Source organism: Hippocampus zosterae, chromosome 3 (assembly GCF_025434085.1).
Source record: "Hippocampus zosterae strain Florida chromosome 3, ASM2543408v3, whole genome shotgun sequence".
Taxonomy (NCBI): domain Eukaryota; kingdom Metazoa; phylum Chordata; class Actinopteri; order Syngnathiformes; family Syngnathidae; genus Hippocampus; species Hippocampus zosterae.
The window spans coordinates 8,449,127-8,474,085 of NC_067453.1; the positions used below are offsets into that span (position 1 = coordinate 8,449,127).

The 24,959-nt window shown below is 42.9% G+C and overlaps 2 protein-coding genes across 2 annotated transcripts; one reads left to right on the top strand and one right to left on the bottom strand.

Annotated features, from left to right (window-relative positions):
* The first annotated feature begins 418 nt into the window (after positions 1-418).
* Positions 419-8,452, top strand: tsg101a (tumor susceptibility 101a). The gene is made up of 10 exons (XM_052060107.1): positions 419-794; positions 1,439-1,526; positions 2,033-2,098; positions 2,330-2,493; positions 3,012-3,138; positions 3,274-3,331; positions 3,482-3,576; positions 5,710-5,912; positions 6,267-6,506; positions 6,606-8,452. Exons 1-10 carry the CDS (start codon positions 753-755, stop codon positions 6,693-6,695), a joined length of 1,173 nt encoding a protein of 390 aa, XP_051916067.1. The 5' UTR covers positions 419-752; the 3' UTR covers positions 6,696-8,452.
* Positions 8,453-8,480: 28 nt separating this feature from the next.
* Positions 8,481-15,041, bottom strand: ldha (lactate dehydrogenase A4). The gene is made up of 8 exons (XM_052060124.1): positions 14,868-15,041; positions 12,589-12,714; positions 12,176-12,293; positions 11,920-12,093; positions 11,036-11,209; positions 10,797-10,914; positions 9,192-9,315; positions 8,481-9,035 (listed from the first exon to the last, which is right to left on the bottom strand). The coding sequence occupies exons 2-8, from the start codon at positions 12,712-12,714 to the stop codon at positions 8,871-8,873; spliced, it is 999 nt and encodes a 332-aa protein (XP_051916084.1). The 5' UTR covers positions 14,868-15,041; the 3' UTR covers positions 8,481-8,870.
* Positions 15,042-24,959: the final 9,918 nt, after the last annotated feature.

The following is a 24,959-nucleotide window of genomic DNA, read 5'->3' on the forward strand; positions in this document are numbered from 1 at the left end:
ATGTCCATTTAAGTGCCCTGCTATCCTTTGGCCACTGGGACAACTTTTCTGTCGATTGCGAACAACAAACACATCGCCACACACCGCCGTGGGATCTTACTAACAAGCAATGCAACAATGATGTTCAATGGAAGGACTTCCCTCGCAATATCTCCGTGTGACGTCATTTCCGAAGATTGCCGAAGAAAAGCATTTTCGTTGTCAAGGGCGTTGCTACGGGTTAAACAAAGAATCTGGAAGGGTTGCGTTAAAAAAATAACGGAATTATGCTTATAATTGTTCAGCCACTGATATTACTCAAAAACATGGTTGGCCAACTTTACTTCACATTTGGCCTTTAATTTCTGTTGTGTATTCCCGAACAGTTAACGTTGTATCAATATGTTTTACTAATAAAGTTTTCAACTTACCATTACGTCATTGGTTGCCCCGGAAATGTCAGGAGTAGTAACGGAAATTCGATTTGTTTGTTAGTCTTGTATTTGTGTTAAGGCATATGTCGTTTGTACCGAGCAGTCAGTTTACCATTAGCCATACGTGTACTGTTTCGATCTGAGATAACAAGACCAGACTAAACTGTTCAGCTGAACGTTTTATTCCAAATAGCCCGATTTTTGTGTGGGTAGTCCGTCTCACTCACGGCTGTGCTAACTTTAGCCTAGCATTTACGGAATTCGTACCAGCGAGCTTCATATTGTCTCATTGTCCCACATTATACTCAATTTTCCTGAAAGACATCCAACTAGGACACGATGGCGGTTGTCAACGAAGTCGCCTTGAAGAAAATGTTGAAGGTAAAACCAGTCTTGCTGAGTATCCTAAGTTGTTTGCATGATGGCTAACATAAACGAAACGTAACACGACAGACAGCACAGTAGATTTGCTATTTCCTGGTATGGCAAATTCGAAACATGTGTTCTAAGTTGTCTGTATCTCACTCATTTGATCAGTGTCGTCAGTATACGCTGTTGACATTGCTACGTGTATTTTCCGATGTGCTAACATTATTTAACATACCCATTTAAAACACTAAATGACTTTTTCCAACTTTTAAAGCCTCTCTTCGGCTTGTTCCGTCTTAACTACGTTGTAAGGAACTAGTGTGCAGTTAAGACTATTGTGTGCTATTGTGCACTGAAATATGTTCTACTTTTTTTTACTCGTCATCAGTATTCTTACATAACTGATCATTTAGATATTGGTTGGTGAACGTTGTATTTCCAGCCTCATTCTTTTCCGTCCAAAACAAATACTCTTCGCTTTTGTTAAGCAAGCTCAGATTGTTTAAACGCTGTAGGAAATGCAGATTTCCCGTTACAATAAACGAATGACTAACTTGTCAAACCTTTCTTCTCGAGGCGTTTCTGTTAATATACAAACTCGGAAATACATTCATTGTATCACTCCTCTTTGTTATTATTTTTTTGTTATATTCCAGCAATACAAATACAGGGACCTGTCTGTTCGAGAAATCACCAACGTCATCTCTCATTACAAAGACCTGAAGCCCGTAATGGATGGCTATGGTAATAGTATATTCTTTTCAATCTTTATATTCATAGGAACCTGTAAATTCAAACACGAGCCGAAAGTTGCACACGCACCACTGTGAGTCAAAAATCTAAATTGTTCAACCTCAGTGTTGTTCACCAATAAAGGTTCCATAGTACTTCATTCTTGGGTGACTCAATATACTATGTACCAGGGGTGCCCAACATTTTTTGACTGAAGATCAACTTTTCAAGCAACTGACCTCTCGCGATCGACCCGCTGCTGCATGTGCACATGTCCACACACGCATGCCATGATGAGCAATAGCCATAATGGCCCACAACACAAAGATATAGACTATGAATCACAAGCACACAGACACACTTTTTTTAAATCGATTTTCCCCTAGACCCCCAGCGATCGACTTGGGACCAGTTCACGAGCTACTAGTCGATTGCAATCGACTAGTTGGGCACCTCTGTGCGATACCATAGTAGATGGGATTAGTTTCTTTTCCTCACCGGCTCAACTTGCTTTTCAGTGTTCAACGATGGCTCTACAAGGGACCTGATGAGTTTAACAGGAACAGTCCCTGTAAGCTATAGAGGTACCTACAATGTTCTTGTTTGTGTTTTGGACATCAATGTTAAAATTGTGATTCATTATTCTCTTTAGTCATTTGAAGAGCATCCTATGCCAGTCGCTGAAACATTTGTCAGCTTTATGCTGGCGTGCTGCATGTTAACAAATGAGAAAAATGGCTTTTAGTATGTCGTTTAGAGGAGATGGTAGATCAATATATGCCTGGATTTGGTAACGTATGTGTGTTTCCACTTAGGCAACGTCTACAACATCCCAGTGTGTCTTTGGTTGCTGGACACGTATCCCTTCAACCCACCAATTTGTTTTGTTAAACCAACCAGCACCATGATGATCAAAACTGGTAAACATATTGATGCCAATGGAAAAATCTACCTACCCTATCTACATGAGTGGAAGCATGTAAGTCTGTTAGCAATAGAGGCCTCATTTGCAAACGTTTTTTTTAAGCCACTAGGGCTGGAATTCTGGCCTTATTGGACACATTGATGGAAACATAAAATTGAGGTTGATTGCGAATACATGGTTGTGTAGACACACATTGTCATCTGTGTACATGCAATAAAACTTCTGAGAATGATGGTTTCATTATGCAGTGTACACACAAGACACTACAGAGATTTGCCTTTTACGAAATAGTGAAGAAATGGGCATAAGTGTTTTTCTGGAAGAGTTGTAAAAGTCATGCTGTCAGGGTCTCCTCAGAGCCTGGAAAAAGTGAATTTGGATTTTCAATAATCACGGCCGTACTCCTCATTGCAATCTTAAATTTGTGTTTATAACATATCCTACGTTATGTTCCTTCAAAAGGCAGGTCCCATGTTTATGAAACTGATATTACTTGCTGGATGTTTGTTCTTGTTAATTTTTTTCATTGTAATTTTTTTGAGAGGATTTTTCACCACCTCCTTTTTTTCCAGCCACACTCAGACCTGTATGGTCTCATCCAGGTTATGATCGTAGTGTTCGGAGATGAGCCGCCAGTGTTTTCTCGCCCAACCACACAAGCACCTTATCAGGCTTTCCAAGCTGCTGGACCTCCGAATCGTGAGTGGTGACTGTATTTTGTTATCCAGTTTAACACCAGGTGGCGCCCTAGCCCTACAGCAGAGCACTATGAAAAAGTATTAAAAAGCAGGCACTCAGATGATGTAATTGTGTGTACTCTTCCTGTTACATCAGCTTCTTACGTACCTGGCATGCCTGCAGTTTCACCTTATGGCCCAAGTCCTAATGCGGGGTAAGATGTTTCACAATCATGGGCATACACTAGTTTGACAAGTGTGCTCTGTGGCAGGAGCTTTTTTATTACTTCTCACCATTTATGTTGTATCCAATGTTACAAAATGCCCCAGTATGATTACTAAGTATTACTTTACTTCTCTTGCAGAGGCTACCCAGGTTACCAGTACCCAGGGGGCAACTCTTACCCAGCTACTTCTGGTCCGACACACTACACCGCCCAGACTCCCGTTTCCACAGTGGGTATGTATTAGGTTTAACATCTCTCATCAAGACACACATGGTATACTGTGTGATGACCATAAAGATTCTAATTCTATTGTTATGTCAAATTCAACAACATACACATTTCTCATTATGACAATAGTGTTGATTCTCCATGTTGATCAGGGTGAGAAGAAAGACTGAAATAAGGACGGTGTGATTACCGGTAATCATAAAATTTCATTGGACCCCTGTGTACTACTCATTCATTTTATTGGTCGACTGTTGCCGGGTAACACATTTTCCCCCGCTACTTATACTATGCTTTTATACTATTTAGCCAAGTTCGTTAAGACAGTGTATACCCAGTAATTATTTTATGAAAAGCGCACAAAAATACAACTCAATGAGTTTTTGCTGAGGATATGTTTGTTGAAAATTCCATCTTTTACCCCATGGTCTTAACAATGCACATCCAAATGGGTTAAAAACTCAGGACAGATCCACCTTTTGTTTGAAGCCACTATGTAAGAGAGCAAAAGTATTAGAACAAGCATTTTTAAGTTACCGGTAACTTAAAGCGAATAACATTTAATGTCTGTTGGCATAACCCATGCTTTTGTAAACTTCAGAATCCATTTTGCTGTTACCATCATGAGTTGAATCCTCAAAACGGGCATGTTGAGTATGTTCCCAGAAGCAGCCGTCCTAGCCCAGGCCTTGACTGTATAATTTGTGCTTCACAGATGAGCTTGTGTGTTTGGGATCATAAAGCAAATGTTTCCATCACTTATGTCGTCTATATTCCAAAATGTTTGTGGCTCACCTCGATAGTTCTTTGCAAAATCCCCTGTGGTCCAAAGCACATAAGTTCATCTGTGAAGCAGGGTGGAGTTAATTTCATGTCTTAGGCTTGGGAGGGGACTCTAAATGATTTATGATGACACCGATCAAATGAAATCATGCTTCTCCATCGTACGGGGGAGTTAAGCGCAATTCAGGCATGTGACCTTCTTTGTGAAACCCTCTCACCCTGAGCCTGACTTTGGTGGCATGCTGAACCGACAGCGAAAGGTCATCTGATGTAACTAGAGTTGGGAGCAAGAAAGGCCAACGGGGCGCACAGTGTGAGCCTGGAGTCGAAGGAAGCGATTCCTCAATGCTTATGTGCGCAATATTTGCGGAGGTCAAAGTAACTCCACACAAAGACTGACCTGTGATCAGCTGTTTGGAAGCAGTAGTGAAACGCCAGTGGACTGTCTGCCATCTGGAGGACTTTTGGTGGTCGCCTATATTTAGTCGTGGAGGGGAAATACGGGTCAGCTCTGACATTTGTAGTGCGGATTCAAAACTGGACTGTACATAATGTAGTTTTGACCCCAAAGATACTTGTCTGTGCTTAGGATGATTCTTTGTGTGTGGGGTCCTATTGTGGTGACAATGTATGAGAAAGAATGTATATTTCACATGCTTTCATAAATGGGTTGATGGAACCCACCTTTTTTTCCATCTATTTAAGAAAAAAATCAAAGTAATGCATCACAAGACCCTATGTGATGAGTTAAGATTTTCAAGTGTAAGCGGACTTGAATTGACCAAGCCAGACTTGGCATAGTGCCGAAATTGACCTGTGAGAGGCATCATGAGAAATCCCGATAACCAGGGGAAAAAAAAAAAAGACGTTGAAGATTGAAGAGAAACAAGAGGCTAAAAATGTGAGGTGTTGGGGCAAGTATGTTCTCGCAGGCAAAAGAAAAGGCCTTTCTTCAAACCAGCACACCAGTTTTTACATTTGCAAAAGTCGTTGATTTAGCATTTTTCCTAAAATTGTTAAGTCAAATGTATTTATCTTTTCTGGACAGAGCCACTGCTTGGAGTCCACATCTCATATGTTTCCAATTTGTATTTGTCTTCTCTTTTCATAATGTCCTTCTAAAACTGGATACCATTCAGAGATAAATGTATTGAAAAATGTGACATGAAAACACCAAATAGCCTTTTTCATTTGAAATGAGGTCTTGTGAGGTGCACAAACATCATGCAGTATGTTGACTAATCAAAGCTGCTTTTTTTTCCTGACAATGGAACTCCAAAGTGGAGAAAAAAAAGGGAGGCGACAGAAAACATTTGAAGTAAACGGGACTGGTTTAAAATGAGTGCTACTTTGTTTAGGTTCCAACAGAGATGGCACCATCGGCGAAGACACGATCCGTGCCTCGTTGATCTCAGCTGTTAGTGACAAGCTTCGCTGGAGGATGAAAGAGGAAATGGACAGGGCTCAGGCAGAGTTGGATGCCCTCAAGCGAACAGAAGAAGACCTCAAGAAGGGCCACCAGAAACTGGAGGACATGATCTCCCGACTGGACCAGGAAGTGGTAATCTTATTTTTTGTATATATACAGTTTTTCCCAGAAATGCGCTGTTTGTCATTATTGATACATCTGTGAACGCAACTATTATTGAATCAGTTTGCTTTTTAAAATGTAAATTACGGGGACTACCTTTGATCCCGTTTCCTCAATTGTTCTGCCTTGGTCAAATGGCGTAGAAGAGTTTGTTTTTGGGTGGTGCCTTCGGAAAAGTCAGTCTTACCACCCAGATGTGCGCGTGACGTCATTGTGAAAAGTTTACCATTCCATATTTTCACCTGTAGTGGGTGGGTCTGGAAGGGCTTTCACTGTACTTTTCAGTCGGCGGTTCTAACATCCAACCAAATATTTTTGGACCAGGCTGACGTCGACAGGAACATCGAGTTGCTGAAGCGCAAGGACGAGGAGCTGACCGAGGCCCTGGAGAAGATGGAGAACCAGTCGGAGAACAATGACATTGATGACATCATTGTTCCGACGGCCCCCCTGTACAAACAGATCCTGAATCTGTACGCTGAGGAGAACGCCATCGAGGACACCATCTTCTATCTGGGAGAGGCCCTCCGCAGGGGGGTCATAGACCTGGAGGTTTTTCTCAAGGTGGCCATTTCAACACAATTTGGAGATACTGACACATAGTCCACAGTGTTTTGTGTGTACGGGTCTATCAGTGTTGATTCTTTTCCTCTCTTATTGCAGCACGTACGCGTTCTGTCCAGAAAGCAGTTCCAGCTCCGCGCCCTCATGCAGAAAGCCCGCAAGACCGCCGGCCTCAGCGACCTCTACTGAGTAAGACGCAGACATGATTTCAGGCCCCGTGGTTCTCTTTCTTCTCCCTCTGTGTCGTTTCCCATCTTTTATGGACCACAGAGGTTGTTTAAACACTCCTAAGATTTGTCGTCGTGAACTGGATTAAACCAAATGCTTGAGAGATTTCCCCCAACACGCATGTAATGACACCATTGATGTATGTGTAATGGAGGCTATCTATTAGCCAGGCAGCCTTGTTTGTTGAGTAAGCACAAAATTTCGGGGGGCTCGCGGTTGAGACACCCAAAGTCTTGAAAAGGTTAAGCTCCGATATAAATACCCAAAGTGGTTAACCTTAAGAAGACCCTTGATTTAGTGCTGTGTGCAGCCTGAGCCACATTTAGAAGGCTTTTTTCTATTATGGATATGCTTTAAACCATGAACCTGTTTTGTTTCTCACTCATGTTTGGCCTCTCTTTCCACTTTCATTGTGTGTGTCAGCTGCTCAGGTTAGCCCTCACATTTGAGTGTTCAGCTGCATTAACCAATCGTGTACAGGAGCTCTTCTACTCTGTACAGTATCTCTCTTGAGGACATTTTTACAAAGTATATTCACTATTTTTTATTTTTACTGTCCACTCTGTTGTTTCTGCTGAGAAGTTAGTTCTCTCTCTATAAACCATTTTTTGTAAAGGTTTTTGAGTGTTATAGGGTACAGAAGAGCCTATTATACTAATCAGATGTTAAGTTATGACAACACCTCTCATTTAACTTAGCCTTCTACTAAATGCACTTTGAAATGTATCATAGAGTATCTGCTGTTATTATTTGTTTCCAATTAAACCATAGATCATCTTTTGTATCTGTAGATTTATGTAAATCCGTTCAAATTAAAGACTGATTTGATGGCAAATCAACAAGATTTTTATTTGCGCTTCAGCAGGTCACGGTGACTACGCCTTTCTACGCTCTATGAATTTAAGTCGACTCAAACTGAATTGCTCATGTCACAAAAACATGTTCTGCCTGCCATGTCGCTGGCTTTGGTGAAGATTTCTTGTCAATTAAATAATTATCTGTTAATAAATTGGATAATTTCACACAACACACCGGGTAACATCTCATAAAATTAATTCTGTCCGGCAACCCTGGGTTGGGAATCGCTGTTCGTCAGTGCTTGACCTCATTGGTCTTGTAGCGCACATAGACATGGTTTCACGTTGTCGTTCACACCAGAAGACAATTTAAAGTCTTCAAATTATGTTTTCCAGTCTTGACCATACTTCATAGTTGGCTGTAACCTTTGAAAGTCATACTGCAAAAAACATGTACTATGTGAACAGGAATTTCTATTGTTACCCTGGCATACAAACTTCTTGTTATCAATCAAATTACAGTGAACAGGCAGAGGTCTAGTTTCCGTATCTTGGCTTTATTTGATGCTGCAGTACATAAAAATATGTCCAGCTACAGTGATTCGTTATGATAAATACTTGAAACATTTTGAAACAAACAAAACAATTATCGGTCATCTGCAGTAACGGGTGTAGATGAAATAACACCATTAGACTTTGTTAATGTCCTTTAGAGTTTATGTGGGGAAAATAAATACAATTCTCTTCCAGAAGATTAGGTTGTGCAAAGAACATATGTTGATTTCCATTCAGGAGCATCCCGACCCATACAAGGAGCGGAGTGAATTTCTCTTGACTTATCAGTGCACTTGTGGTCATGTGTGGAGAAGACCTTGGATTACTATGACATCAGTTGGACAGGAAGCCTGACCCCACTGAGAATGGAATGTCTCTATCAGACTTAAAAAAAAAAAAAAAAAAAAACAACACACTGACGCGTGAACAAAAAAACAGACATTACAACCATTACACAAAGCAGACAAGGAGTGTGTGAAAGAAGCCATAACAGTGCACAGTAACAGCGTACTTGTAGGATTTTAGACAAACATTCCCAAATGTCAACACAAGCTGATGCTAACAGCTAAATAGTTGTGAGTGTTTCTGGTTAGACGTACAATGATGAGAACCGACGACACCTATTCTTGGTTAATATCTGAAAGTAACTTTTTGTGGTCTTCGTGGAGGCCATTTGCCACAGTGGGACACAGAAAATACAAGGGAGTCGCTTGGGCTTAATGCAGTGTTTTGTGATGTTTAGTTTGGGGTCGAGGTGGCCACGAACTACGGGGCGCTGCGCTGTTCACAGAATGAGCTCCTTCTGGACGGCCCACAGCGTCTCGGCGCTTTTCACAAGCTGCTGCTGCTCCTCGGGCTTCAGGGTCATGTTGATGACGTCCGACAGGCCCATGTTGCCCAGGACGCAAGGGACGCTCAGGAAGACCTCCTCTTGCACGCCGTACATCCCCTGCCGAACAACACACGCATTAATTGTGACATATTTCTCACAATCCTATAAGAACCCACGCGAGGATCGTCGCCACTTTTATTGATTGAATGGGTGCACAAAAACAGCTCTTGTGCAAGAGCTTGTTTGATCGTGTACCTAATGAAGTGTCCTTACCTTGATGAGTGTGGACACGGGGTGAACTTTGTGCATGTTTTTGGTGATGCTCGCCACCAGGTCAGCCACAGACATCCCGATGGCCCATGAAGTATAACCCTTCAGCCGGATCACCTCATAGGCCCTGCAGCACACGCACACATTGTCAGGATGTGACGCAATTTTGCACATTTTGAAATGCTGACTTTTTTCATATGAGCAGTGTTGATAACGTGATGTTGATATGGTATTATTGCCTCTAATCTCAGATCAGGAAGCCTATTGTCCTGCCATAAGAACACTACGTGTGAGGCAGAAAAGTCACATTTAGGTTTGGACATTGCATCATAAAACGAACCTATTGCTGCAATCTGAACGTTGGCAGTTGGTTGTGGAGATACTAAAGTTTAAGCAGAAGCTCAGAGGGGATAGAGTTTGTTGACCTCCCACTACACATAGGACAAGCCCTTTCACTGTCCAAATACAACGATGAAAAAGTGGATCCAGGCACTCGGGCATAAGGCAGGAGGACAAACTAAAAGCCTTTAATACACAATGGCTATGTCGTCGTGTCTGCACTGACCCTCCTTCATACAACAATGACATTAAGAGGCAAACTCGCTTTAAAATAAAATATTTCTTGGCTTTCAACACAACAGGAGACTCCGCCATTTCTTTCTATTGTTTCTACTGTGATTGTTTTATTGCTTGTGAATTATGTTATGTTCATCTGTCTTCTATTTGATTTATAGGTACAGCACGTTGTTTCAGCTGCCGTTGTTTTTAAATTACTCCGTAAAAGAAATTAAGTTGAACTGAGTTGTTATGAGGCGGCCCGGTAGTCCGGTGATTAGCACGTCGGCTTCACAGTGCAGAGGTACCAGGTTCGATTCCATCTCCGGCCTCCCTGTGCGGAGTTTGCATGTTCTCCCCGGGCCTGCGTGGGTTTTCTCCGGGTGCTCCGGTTTCCTCCCACATTCCAAAAACATGCGTGGCAGGCTGATTGGGCACTCTAAATTGTCCCTAGGTGTGAGTGTGAGTGTGAATGGTTGTTCGTTTCTGTGTGCCCTGCGAATTGGCTGGCAACCGATTCAGGGTGTCCCCCGCCTACTGCCCGAGGACAGCTGGGATAGGCTCCAGCACCCCCCGCGACCCTAGTGAGGATCAAGCGGCTCGGAAGATGAATGAATGAATGAATGAGTTGTTATGTACAATACAAGTGCTGATATACAGTCGTGACTGTATTAACATAGGGGTGGGGAAAATGCAGCCACTCTGTTCTGTACACCAGCCATCAATCATTTACAAAGCATTTTACAAACATTCACTTTTTTTTTTACCTTATCAATGAACGACCTGGCATACGCGTCAGTTTAAAACTCTAATGTGGCCGAGGGGTACAAATGTTTGCCCAACCCTGGTATAAGTACATGCAGTAGTGCTACGCTGTACAACTACCTGCCTGTTGGCTTTGCACCATGTTCAAATTCCTCACTCGGGATGGTCAGCGACTCTGATTTCAATTGTGGACTTTGAATTTTACCTTCCCGCTATTGCATAGAGAAACGGGGGGAAATGCAAGTACATGATGAGTTGCTTTGCAAGGTTGTGACAAAAACTACTCACCCATCAACCACCATTCTGTGCACCGCCTTCCAGTCTTCGCTATCTCCTTGAGCCCCCATTTTAGGATTGAGCTCCTGAAGACTGACGCCGGCCACATTCACGCCACTCCACACAGGCACTAAGAGAAGCCAATTACCTCAGATAATGTCAAGTTTAATTTCTGGCCACTCACAGGATGCTAAATTTAAGTTGCGCCCGTATATCGGCTCCCATTTTATTTATAGTGAGGAGCCACATACCACTGGAGTCCCCGTGCTCTCCGATGATCCAGCCGTGGCAGCTTGAAGGGTGGAGGGATAGTTTCTCTCCCATGAGGTGACGGAAGCGGGCCGTGTCCAGGTTGGTTCCAGAGCCAATGACGCGGTGACGGGGGAAACCGCTCAGCTTCCAAGCAACGTAGGTTAAGATGTCCACTGAGAGGGGAAAAGGGACAATACGATGACTTGACTGGGTACAACCCCTGGCGAATTCAGTTGTTTCAATTTGTAGGAAAAAAAGATCAGACATGACACAAAACTCAAGTCGTTTTAAATGGAAGCTTTTCCGACTTGGATGGCTGAGTGGTTAACACGGTTGACTTTCAACATGGGGATTCAAGGTCCAAATCTCAGTCAGGGTGGTGGATGGCCCATCGATGGACCCAGCATCGGCTTAACTATTTCTCCCAATTCAGGTTCCTTTTGACTCAGCGGTTTTAAGAATGTGAGGAGAGTTGCGAAAGCAAATCAAACATGTCAACTTTCATGCCGCTTGCTAACATCTGTACCAAAATTTCAAATTTGCATATGTAATCAACAACAGAGACATTGTAAGCATTTTCTTGTGACCAAAACTTACAGTAACTTTAGACAAAAGTCGAATCAACCATTATTCTTGACTTGATATGGTTTCACAATCCGAATGGCCCTCCAAGGGAAATAGTAACTACGATGTGGCCCACAACAAAAATGAGTTTGATATCCCTGCCTTAAGTGGTATACACATCCTATATAAAATGGTCCTGCTAGCACGGTTTTTTCTTCTTCAATGAAGTGTAAATGCATAAAGGGCAGAGAAGGATCAAGCCACACTATCTATTGCTCCGAATGGGAATGAATAGTGTCTTTCAAGTGTCCTTCCTTACCTGGGTTCGAGACAACCATCAGGATACAGTTGGGGCTGTACTTGACAATGTTGGGGATGATAAACTTGAAGATGTTGACGTTGCGCTGCACCAAATTGAGGCGACTCTCTCCCTCCTGCTGACGCGCGCCGGCAGTCACCACGACCACCCTGGAGCCGGCAGTCACGCTGTAGTCTGGAGAATTCAAACACACGCGATTTATAGATTGCCAGATAGTTGTTGTTCTCGTCCATTTGGTTTGTTGTCCTCTTTTCACCTTTGTCCCCCACAATCTTGTGCGCTTTCAGGAAGAAGGAGCCGTGTTGCAGGTCCATTGCTTCGCCTTTCAGTTTGTCTTCCATCACGTCCACCAGCGCCAGCTCATCACAAAGATCCTAATTAGCAAATAACAGTAGGTACACGTATAAGAGTGAGAACGAGTACGAGATCGTCATTTTTGCTGTGGGAAATTATCCGATTTGACTAAATTAGTTATCTTTAGTCATCTATCTATGCCGGCAATGCATACTGTGAGGCGGAACAATTGACGACTTGTCCCATATCTGGTGAGAGGTACAACGGACCTGTGAATTCATCTGTTGCCATTTGTTAATCTTCTGACTTAAAAACATAATCAGCTATAGCAAGTCAACACCACTGCAAAGCACATTGGGTTTTTTTGTCTCTTACCTTGAGCAGAACACTCATGGCTGTGGCCATGCCCACCATGCCGACGCCCACCACCGTCACCTTGTTCCTGCTGCTCCCTGGCTCCTCCTTCAGCACTTGGGTGATCAGTTTGTCTTTGGTGGCCATCTGTGGAAAGAAAAGTGAGAATGGATCTGCTAAATAGACATAGGTGGTGCTGAAACGCAAACAAGGGGGTTTAAATTCTTTCGGGACATGTTCTATATCTTAATTGTTCGTTACTGTAGCATGTTGCCAGTGCTTTAGAACAACAGCGTGAGCAGCCCAGAGGCCTGGTGGTTAGTATGTTCGATTTCAGGCCTTTCTGTGTGGAGAGTATATGTTCTCCCTGAACTTGTTCCTCGGTGCAATGTGAGCATAAATGCTAACTTGTTCGTCAAACTGTGCCCTGCGATTGTCAGGCTACCAATGGAGGGTGGAGCCTCCCTCTCAGCCAGCGTCAGCTCACTCGCTATATTAATGCGGACAAGCACTGTAGAAAATGGATGAATGTTTCAGAATGGGATCGGCTCCAAGCTTACCCTCGACACAAATGAGGACAAACTCTATACAAAATAGACGGACGGGCAGCTTGATTGTATCTAACTAAAAGGCTCGTTCAGGATAAGCCAAAGGCAAAATATGAGTAACTCTGACTGACTGTTTACAACCTATGAATCACAATAAGAAACATATTGTTATGAATGTCACTGTAACAGTGTACACCTGTCACCATTGGGTTTTTTTTTTTTTTTTTTTTTTTGCTGAGCGTTCTCATCGATTCTCACTTCACCAGATCTGCATAGCAACCACTACCTGGACAAGACCTCCCTGCTTCGAAACGTCTCTAGAGAGACACCGGTAATTTCTCAGGAGTGGAGGGAGGCAGTGTGGGATCATGTGTACGTGCAGCACAGCCTATCCCCAGCTGACGTCACACACACAATACTATTTATGGTTCCTAGAGCGTTCACTACTTACAAGCAGTTGCATGTGGAGGGTTACACTCTAATGTGGAGAGTTCACATACAATCGCGGGATATACAGGGAAGGATGTCAGACCTTTCTGTCTCTGAGAAGTGTGCTGGGTTTCAACGAAAAAACTTTTAATCACTTTCAGCACAGACGTACACTGCCACTGACAGCTTACTGTTTTAATAGTACCTTTTGTTGTATACTTTTGGGTGAAATATGTCGGGCAATCAATCATTATCTTTACTTTACTTACTTTGAAGTATGTCAGAATGTGACTTCCAACAAATAGTCAATTCAGGAAAGACATGCATACATACAAAAGAAGGAAACCATGACACAAAAACAGCTATCATCGCATACCAGGGTGGGCTTTTGGGCATTTTTCCTATCACTGGTCAACAGGCGGTCAAATAAACACGCAGCATTGAGGACAGATAAAAACACAGCATGTCACTAAAATGACAGACAAACGTTCCACTTGACATTCTTTAACTGCAATGTTGACCATTGGTACACGTGCAAGCTAATGACATCCAATAGATGAGACTGGCAATGAATTCTACCTTTAAATATGTTACAATGTTTAGCTTTGGATGTTTTTTCTTTTTAACAATGTTATTACGGTTGTCTTGGTATAGAAATTCCCAGCATCGTTAAGAGCTGTTTCTCATCGTGGTATTGGGAAAACAACCAAAAGTCTCTTCGATACCAATTGGAACAATTCACATTTAAATTCAGCATGACATGTTTGTAGCGTCCAGATTAATGATGCGGGTCTCTATAGTGTGCGTTAGGTGCATATGGTCAAACGGGAATTTCAAAATGTGAAGCCACTGCCAGAGGAAGGAGGAGGGGCGCCTCCATTTTACACTTTTGTAACACTGCAACACGCAATGACCCTCTGTGGCGATGCAATCAGTTTAATCTTGTGTTAAAACCCTCTAGGATGGCAGGGCAACTTATATAAACATCGGAAGTGGATATCATTTATATATACACTGTCGGCAACAAGTGGGAATTCACTTTATGATCCTGACGAGACTTGGTAGGTACCGCATCCAAGGCATGTTTCGTAATATACTACAGCATAGTACAATATATAACAGGCCCCAGGAAAAAAATCACAAGAAACATGACAGTGTTGCATACATAGATAGAGAGATAAATAGGACATGCAAGCATGTAAACAAGTGTATCACATCATTTCCCGGTTGAATTAAACGTTATATTCCCGGAAACCACCTTTACTTTTAACCCCGTTTAAAAACACGAGCTGGTTTATACATTAGATTTTTAATTTGTCTTACCGTTTATGCTTCGGTGTGAAGGCTGGAATGCTTCTCGTAGCGTTGGCTTGGTTGCTGTCGCAATTCTCCCGCAGAATGGGTACCGCTGGGGGGAAGGCTTGGATTGCAATTTAAACGTCCTTTTCACGCCCCCTCCCTCCTCCCCTTCCTTGATGACGTTTCGCATACAAATGAGAAAAAGTAGACAAGGGGCGCGGCCACCGGGTAGTCTGTGCGTGCTATCTGGCACGTCTTTGGCAGGATGCGGAAGAAAGTCGTATGACACAGCCTGAAGAATTTCTAAATGCAATTAGCGGCAGTGGCACTGGCACCGGTGTTCGAACGGGAATCCTGAACGGAACATGTGGGAAAGAACCCACAATACTAACCAATTTATTTCCATCATTTGCTTGATCAGTGCGGCTTTCGCGCCCCCAACTGTTAGCTTTTAGTAAGGACAACATAAAGGACACCTGGCGTAACAACGTTGCTTCATCATCATTGCCCTTCGTTCCTTTTATCCCGCGGGCTACTGTGGTGTTAAAAGTAGTTACAACACCGCCATTCATTGAATTCATTTGCTCTCTACGGTGTGACCGAGTTGAGTAATGACTGAGTTAAACCATAACTGCTTCTGACAAGTTGCATGACTTCCCGACTTCATCATGACTGTCAATCATGGATCTCGAACCTTTCATAATTATGTACACCAGAATTAGAAATATGACTAGTGTCATGAGCATTTGTTTGATGTCCTTGCTATCAGTTTTTAGGATACTCTTTAAGATTATATCCCTTTTTAGGTCCATCTAGCAGTGTCCGTTTCCACGTCAAAACAGTTCAACGCACTAGACTTGTGGAACATGTCTCACTATACACTACATACAGTAACGCCCGCGCTCACACTCACACCGAGGGACAATTTGGAGTGTTCAATCAGCCTGCCATGCATGTTTTTGGAATGTGGGAGGAAACCGGAGCACCCGGGGGAAAACCCACGCAGGCCCGGGGAGAACATGTAAACTTCACACAGGAAGGCCGAAGCTGGAATTGAATCCCGTACCTCTGCACCGTGAAGTCGACGTGCTACCAACTCGACTACCGCCGTCCATAAACCAATGGCTCAATAAAAGCAGTTCACCAGAAGATGGCGCTATCGTAAAGCTAAGAGAATATGGATCTCCAAACGTACTCTATGATCAACACTAATGCGTTAATTTGTTGTAGAGATCGAAATAACTAACAGTAGAAAGAATAATCTGTCAAGGCCTTGCCTTTGTCAAAGCTATGAGTATTCATTTATTGTCGAAGTTGTCCTAGATGCCATGATAACAGCCACATTCTCCTGTATTACCTCTATAAATTTTATAATTAAGGTGTATTGTGTCCTCGACCTTTGAAAGTTGCTGCTCTATGAGTTATGGTAGTTGCCACAGCTCTTCGTGTGCTTACCTTTTGTCATGGTGATGGTCCTGTTGCACTTATAGTTTAAAAACAAAACAGCATCCCTGCATCATCAAAGAGAACAAGCCACTTTCAACATATAGATTACGGAATAATATGGGCAAGATGATCGTGACCTGACATCGGCAATATGGACAAACACTCATTCACATTCACAGTGACACCTATGGACAAAATAGAGCATGGGTCACCAACACAGTGCCCGCGGGTCTCCTCTATGGACCACATGAGTAGCTCACATGCCTCACACTTGCTGAGATTGATAATAGATAGAAATAAATTAGCGCACATATTTATCTGTTTCTTGTCTTGTTTATTTTCATATTTCATGATGAGATTGTTGTCCCTTTCAAGGTGATTCAGCTGGGCAGGTATGCAGCGCCCTGGTGCCCTCGATTGACGAGCCACCGCAGCTTCTTAGCATTGCTCAAAATTTCCTGTACTCTCTCCCTACTGGTTGTCTTGATTTTCCTCTGCCTCCTTCCGGAATGTGAGACAATTCTATCCCTACTAGCCTTGTGTCATGAGTGAGTGTGTCATGTTAGCTCCTCCATTCACTCTCCAGGGTCAACACTTTGCTCTTGCGCAGATCATTGGGACCACAGTGTGTCTGCTTGGGAGTGAAAGTATACACCCCTCACTGCTTGCTCTACATCGTACAGCAATCTAATCACCTCCGCACACCTGCCCCCTCTGTTTAGAATTGGGGCCAATGAACACAGAGCCATCAATCATATGACGCCTAACTCACGATTCACACTGTTTGCAGTTTCTTGATTAATTTGTCTCACTCCTCTTCAACGCCTCCTTATCTCACCTTCCTCGCTCCCTTTGACTTTTTTTTTCTGGGCCCTAACACTCTGCTTGCGATTGAGAACATCCCTGCTGGAGCTCCTTTTATTACCCACCCACACCCAGATTAAGCGCGGTAATAATATAGCAATCAACAGCAATTAAACACTGATAAACCCAGGCACCTCTCTGCTGTGTACAACAACAAAAGTGACACTTTTACACAAATTACATGTGTTTTAATGTAGGATGAAAGGGTGTGTGACTGTACGTATATTTGCATGTGTTAGCGAAGTAGGGCAAATTCATTGTACCTTGTTTTGCCTGCAGTCCCAATCCCTTCTTTATTATCACCACTATAATAAAACCCCAGTTCCCTGCAGGTCATAATTAGGTGCTAGTTAAAGCTCGATTGGACAGATTGTATCCACATCGGTGAAGTTATTATTGAAAAATATGTGCACCAGTGAAGTACAAAGTACAGCGGAGCAAGTGAATGATGAAACATACAGTCCAGGGATCTTGTCACTGGTTGAGTTTATATACAGTTTATATACAGGTATACAGTATATACATATAACGATGATACTAATGCAGCGTGTTATACCGGAGACAAATTCCTTGTGTGTTCTACATACTTGGCCAATAAAGATGATTCAGATTCTGATGATTCTGATTCTGATTCTGATACAGGTGTATATACTGTATATATACAGTAGATATATAAACTAATATTATATTACTTGACTGCAAAATACTCCCAAATTCTGGTGAAAAAATCTATCTTTCTCTCATGGTTCCATGTTGTTAAAACACTTCAGTGACCATGTTGGCACTTGTTAGTGTCAGACTTAACAGCAGTGTGGCATTGTTACAGAGCAGCTTCAGGTACATTATGGTGAAAACGAGTGGACGCATTGAGATGGGTTTCCAGCCTGAAAGGCATTCGCGCTAACAGCCAAGTCGGATTTCATGAACATCTGTGTGGTTTTGTTCTCCAACAAGCCCCGCATCTGACCCCACACAGGCTCCAACCCCATCCTGCTTTTGGCCACGCATGTGAACGCTAATTGAAAATAACTATACACTAGCCCGTGTACATGCACTCATACAAATAGAAAACCCCCAATAGGATCAGAGATGTTGGAGTATAATATCATTGGTTGTTTGGGTCCATCAAGCTCTATTATACGTGTTAAATAAAAAATATATATAAATCAGACTTCCTTTTGATGCAGGTTCGATTGTGTTGCCATTTGTCCGAGTAAATTGTCATATGTAGATTTTTGCAATTTTGTTGATGGTCAAGCATGCGCACATAGTCATTTTAACTGTTCTATTGTTATGATAAATTCTACTATCTCATGTTCTTTATCAATGACACATACAGGAGACAGTATGTCTGTGTTATGACAATACGTGACATAGAATGGCAGTAGCTCATTCATTATATGTTTGCAGACCCTAACACCTGTGACTGATATAAAAAGCGATTCTTATATCCATGATGCGCGTGTGTGTGTGTGTGCGTGCATGAAGGGGTTTGGTTAATTGAAATTGTTAGAGTGAAAATGATTCCCTCTGGGAGGATAGCGTGTGGAGGTGGTGGGTGGGTTCAGCAGTGGGTGACCAGAAGCGAGCAATGAGGTAGTGTGGAAAACCGAAAGAAGAGAAGAAGGGGCGAAGGGAATTGCCCGTTTCCCCCTATTGTTGGGAGGCAGTGACACATAAGGATGGAGAGGCAAATCATTCATCTAAAGGTCAGGTTTGTCCCTCGTTTCATCCATCAACACTTTTTTTTGGTTCTTTTTTTTTTTTTTAAGTGAGGGGTCCTCTCATCCTTCTCACACTCTCCCTCACTATGTCTGTCCAGCTTTTGGCTGTTCGTCCCCTCACGTGGCCTTTCCCCTCTTCTGCCATTCTCTCTTTCATTTTCACAGATGACAGGTTGGCTCACTGTTTTGTCCGACAGATGCCGGGGCGGGCAGGCCTGACCAACTGTTTTAACTCTAGTCAGCTTTTATTGCTCTCCTGAGCCCTTTGGTGTGTGTGTGTGTGTGTGTGTGTGTGTGTGTGTGTGTGTATGTGTGTGTGTGTGTGTGTGTGTGTGTGTGTGTGTGTGTGTGTGTGTGTGTGTGTGTGTGTGTGTGTGTGTGTGTGTGTGTGAGTACTCCTGTTTTCAATAAGATATGCGGTGACTGTGATGGCCGGCTGTGTGACATGTATGTGTATTTATTTGCATATAAAATGTGGTTTTCTGTTACATCTTGTTGAAATTATTAACACTCAAGACTGCCTCGTGCGAAAACAAGCACAAGTTGCTTCCATTGACTATGTATGGAAACGCATAGAAGATGAAAACGATGACAACAACAAGCAACTCATAAAACGCCAAACTTTTTGCCGTTTTAGGAGTTAAAACAGCTGCAGGCAGCCACCAGCATTGTTCCACACACTGTACTTTTACAGTTCAAAAGATTGGTAAATTAGTGCGTGTGTGTGTCATGAATGTGAGAGAGTATGTGTGTGTAAAGCTTTATACCCTTTGATGTATTACATACACTGATATATCGCACACTCCATTTAATACTTTGTTTTTTCATCTGTTCGACAATGATTTTTTCTTTCTTTTTTTTACTGATGGATTAGGATCCAATGAAATTTACTGACTGAAGCGATGACAGAGGAGGGGTTAAAATTACATGATGGATTGACAATTGCAGTTTTTTTCGGCTTGCAAAAATGATGGACTGACGATGACGGACAGGTGCCCAGGCCGCTGACGGATAATGAATGACTAGCCAGCAACAATCTGATCAAGGCAGGAGGCTGATGGTACAAACAGTGGACAGTCATGATGGCCTGTGCCTAATGAGGGGCCAACTGTTGGCTTTAATTGCACGAGAGTCTGAATGTGTGTGTCACAGCAAGAGAGAGAGAGAGAGAATGAGAGAGAGAGCGGTCTCAGTGGGGGATGGAGACATAATTTAAGGCCGACAGGTAAGGCATCTGCCGCTGTTACCTGAGCCTCCCCCGCTTGCCCACGTCTGTCGCCTCCTTCCCATTCTCCATCTATCTCTGCTGCGCCACCTCCTCCACCTCCATCCATCCACACCCTTTGAGACAATGACAAAAACACTGTTCGCAATATGATGTTTCTGTAATTTTCTTGTGGCAGGTTACAATGCAGTACTGTTGGTATGATAGGAACAGTTTTTCCGATGGAAGTTTTTCATCTTCTAAACATCACTGGTCTAATTGCACGATATGGAACGTTACCTGAAGCAGCAAGCACATGAGTGTTCACAAGTGTTGTAGGCTTTCTCTCAAATGGAAAACATTCATTCATGATGGGCAAATTGTGGTACATTAGCCAAGGTTAACGGTATGAAATTATTTTGGACCACTAAAGATAATTTTGCACACTAACCTTGGTTCAGTCAGCTGTCAAACATTAATTGCTGCCCTGACAGCGGCAGTGGTGTTAGCCTGTTAGTTGCAGGTGGCTAATGGCGGCATGTCCTCGTACGTTTTGGTGCCAATTGATTGCCATTTTTAGAAATGATTAGAAATGTACTGTAAGTGATTTTGAATGAATAAATACTGTCTGGTTCCTCCCGTAACTCCCACCAAGATATGGGAAATGGCGAAGCACATGGCTATATTTCTGACGAGAAATTTCCTGATTTAAAACAAACAAAGAAACAACAAATTGGTTGCTGGAAAATGGATGATCCCTCAAAGTGTAAGTTGTAAGAGTGTAAGTTGGAGCTTATGCCAATTGACCTTGGGCTTTTATTCACCCCAAAATAACAGAGTCAGACATACAGAAGCTATCGGGCATGTGATAAAAGGGGACATGTGCTTGTGTTATGAGAAATTGGGTTGAATTCGTTTTTGCACGTGTTGGCTCATTTAAAATTGAACATGAGATGCAGGTTGTTAAAGCCTTAACAACAAATGGGAGCCACCTTTTCACATGCTGGTCTCACAGAGCTGATGAGACATAGGTTCATGACAAGGCAATCATTGGGCATTGATCATATTCAGCGTTCCATTGTGTACTGGAGGCGCACCACACTGTAGAGGTTGAAACCTGCCCTGGCCTTCCTGTGTGGAGTTTGCATGTTCCCATCGTGCCTGTCTGTTTTTTTTTTGCCCTGGTACTCTGATTTCCTCCCACATTTCCGAAATATGCATGGTAGGTTGATTCCAAAAATATGCATGGCAGGTTAATGGAGCACTCTAAAGTGTCTATAGGTGTGACTGTGAGCGTCAATGGTTGTTCGTCTATGTATGTTCCCTGCAATTGACTGGCAACCAGTTCAGGTTGTACCCCACCTACTGGCCCAAGGCAGCTGGTATAGGCTCCAAACCCTCGTGACGATAAGCGGATTAGAAAATGGATGAATGGATGGACAAACAGCGCCTTCGTGCAGGCCTTGGGCGACATCAACATTTTTCCATCCTTTGATTGGATCAGCGATACTTGAGTGGGATTATTCATTACATGAAGCCGGGATTGGACAACTATCCATGGTTGAAATTTTATTTAAAAAACACAACCCCCCCCCCCCACACACAAAAACATTATTTTTATATATTGTGAATATTGTGAGGATAAGACTGGCAGCCTTGATAGCTGGCTAGTTGTTTACTGGGTAAATCCATTCCAAGTTGCTCGTATTCCTACTCCTGTCAAACTGTTGTGATCAAATGCTGTTTATACATATTCTTCATACTGTATATTCAGTGCCTAGATGTTAAAACAATACATTAATAACGGGCGCTTCTACACTGTAGTGTTATGTTACTTGCCTATCTCCATTTGCAAGCACCGGAGGTTCACTTCCCGCTCACTTTAATTGTGAAAGTGAACATGAATGGTTTTCTGTCTCTATTTCAACCCATTGGTTGACTTGTGAGCAGTCGAGAGTTTTTAGTGTAGTTCACTTTTTGGCTGCCAAAGTCAGCAGGGAAAGATTTCTTCCCTTCCCAACCTTACAGACATTATAATAATAAAAATGGATAGATAGATGTTTCACTTCATGACAGGCCAATTGATAATGGCAGGGGAGAAAGAGAGAGAGAGAGAGAAAGAGAGAGAGAGAGAGAGATAGAGAGAGAGAGAGAATGCAGGGGTTATGCATGCATAATTAGTGACCTGCAACATTAATTACAGCGTCTGTAAATGTTGTTGTCTTAATCCGATGTACCACAAGTGTTTTATCTTTCAGTGATTAGTGAGGCGTGCAATTAGCCTTGCCATCCTAATTGCCCAATGACATCATAAGCCTCTCCCCACTATTACCAACTCTACATCGTTAAACATTATATTTATGTAAGGTATTGTCCATGTTGATCTGTTTCATCCAGCAGAATCAAAGCTGGTTTGTACCTGCAATATGTGGAACCTCTTTCGATGTGTTTATTTATTTTTTTTAAAGGGAAGGTTTTTGAAGCAAAGCTTTTCCCTGCAGCTAATGGAACCAATTTTCTGTCTTATGACTCACGAGAGGATAGAGATGTCTATTTTACATATTTGGCTGTGAAGCGACAGTATGGGTGCACAACTTGAGGGCTGTGTAAAACAGATGCAAAGTGGGTCAGATGAGAGCACAAAGAGATTTCATCATGCCACTGGTACTGCAAGAGCCAGCGTTAGTCGACAGAATGCTTGCTTCGCAACAACTGCGTAGAATCATGCAATGACCGTGTCTCCAGATTTTATGATCCCAAAAAAACTTCCTCTTGTAATGGGGGTATGCTGACGAATGGCGCAGACCAACAGGCGGCAGTGTTGTGCTCAAGTGGCTTTGCTTGTTGTTGGTGTGCGTTCGTCTGGATGATATGCTACAGCATATTTCCAGACTGGAGAGGCTTTTCACTGATAGTTTATAAGATACGATAAGATATCCTTTATTCGTCCCACACTGGGGAAATTTACAGCCTCCAGCAGCAAGAATGTATGTAGAAAGAAGAAAGGAGAAAGAGAAAAAAAACAACAATCATCTTTCAATTAAATACAATATGAACACAAATGGATAAATCGCAGTACTATTTACAATTTTCCTTCACATCATTTAATTATTATTATTATTATGATTGTTATTTTTTATTCATCAGCCTGACAGCAGTCGGTAGGAACAAGCGTCGGTATCTCTCCTTCTTGCAGCGCGGGTGTACCAGTCTCTGGCTGAAGGAGCTACCAAGTGCTGTCAGGGCGGGCTGGAGGGGGTGGGAGGGACTGGCCATCATAGCTTTTAGCTTAGTTAGCATCCTTCTGTTGCCCACCTCCTCCAGAGTGTCAAGGGAGCAACCCAGGACAGAACTGGCCTTCCTGACCAGTCGCTCCAGTCTCTTTCTGTCCCGGGCTGAGATGCTGCCTGACCAGCAGACAATGCCATAATGGATGGCCGAGGCCACCACCGAGTTATAGAACGTCTTAAGGAGTGACCCCTGAACGCCAAAAGACCTCAGTTTCCTGAGTAGGAAGAGTCGGCTCTGTCCTTTCCTAATCAGGGTGTCCGTGTTTGTAGACCAGTCCAGTTTGTCGTTCAGAAGAACACCAAGGTACTTGTAGGAGGTCACCCTCTCTATGTCCATACCCTGGATGTTCATTGGTGCTGATGAGGACTTTTTCCTGCAGAAATCCACAACCAACTCCTTAGTTTTCCTAGGGTTGATCTGGAGGAGATTCTGCTGGCACCAGTCCACAAAGTCCTTTGTCAGTCCCCTGTACTCCCGATCGTCCCCTTCTGTAATGAGGCCAACAATCGCAGAGTCATCGGAGAACTTCTGAAGGTGGCAGTTTGGAGTGTCGTGTCTGAAGTCCGAGGTGTAGAGGATGAACAGGAATGGAGCCAGAACAGTCCCCTGCGGCGCTCCAGTGCTGCAGATAAGCCGGTCCGACTCACAGCTCTGCAATCTCACGTACTGCGGCCGATTTATGTAGTAATACTAATAGTTTCAGTTACATCCAGATGCTGGTGGATCAAGTGTACAGTAATAACGAAGCTTCACTCCTGTGTGCAAGGGCCTCAGTTACCCAAGAGCTTCAGAAAAGGCTTTCCTAATCAGAATGTACCATGAGCAACTTGTACATGTGCACAGTTCTGCATGAGAAAATATGGATATGAAATCCAATGTAGACCCCCCCCCCACTGTCTTCTATGTGACTCTTGAAAAGATGAAGGGGGTTAAGAGAGTATCATGTCCAAGTACTGTTCCCGAGAGTGTGCCCCTCTTGTACCCCTTGCAAGCCCACGCAACCCTTTGTTTCTGCTGTAGGCTACGATAGATGTCTTGAGAAATAGTGTCAGCTGAAATCCAATCAAAAGAGGATTTTCCCTGCCACCCTTTTTCCTTTCTTTATCTTCTGTGAAAATGCTGTAGGAACCTTCAATTTTACAGATAGAGGTCAAACTGCATCTTGATCCATTTTTCATGCACCCCCTCCCGCTTCCAGTTTGTCAATGTTTGCAGGTGAGCACTGATAGTCTTCACTGTATGTGGATGACATGCAAAATTAATCAAGAAACACAGTGCTGGCCAAACCACTAACCCCCTGACAGCTGGCAGATTTGAGCTAACTGGTCCATTTTGTAAAACCCTGAAGGGCTGAGAGTTCATGCGCATCTGCTCTTCCTGGAAAGACTTACTGAATTGTAATACAATACATTTGAGTGCGTGTATTATATTGGGGGTACCTTGTGTTCGGCGATGTAGAAATTGGCTTAGATTTTACCTGGTGCTGAGATTATTCCATACATAAACACATACAGTTGACAGTATAATTTGAACTCCAAATGAAAGCTATTGTTGATAATTTACACTGCATTTGCACTTGCAGATCAG

Bases quoted from the DNA above. Each gene is read 5' to 3' on its own strand.
- ldha (XM_052060124.1), bottom strand. From the start codon at position 12,714: ATGGCCACCAAAGACAAACTGATCACCCAAGTGCTGAAGGAGGAGCCA. The intron at 11,210-11,919 runs GTAAGGAAGGAC...TTCCCCTCTCAG, and splicing joins GATGGTTGTCTCGAACCCAG to TGGACATCTTAACCTACGTT. The intron at 9,316-10,796 runs GTGAGTAGTTTT...CGTGTGCTGCAG, and splicing joins CACAGAATGGTGGTTGATGG to GGCCTATGAGGTGATCCGGC.
- tsg101a (XM_052060107.1), top strand. From the start codon at position 753: ATGGCGGTTGTCAACGAAGTCGCCTTGAAGAAAATGTTGAAG. The intron at 2,099-2,329 runs GTACCTACAATG...GTTTCCACTTAG, and splicing joins AGTCCCTGTAAGCTATAGAG to GCAACGTCTACAACATCCCA. The intron at 3,139-3,273 runs GTGAGTGGTGAC...CTGTTACATCAG, and splicing joins AGCTGCTGGACCTCCGAATC to CTTCTTACGTACCTGGCATG.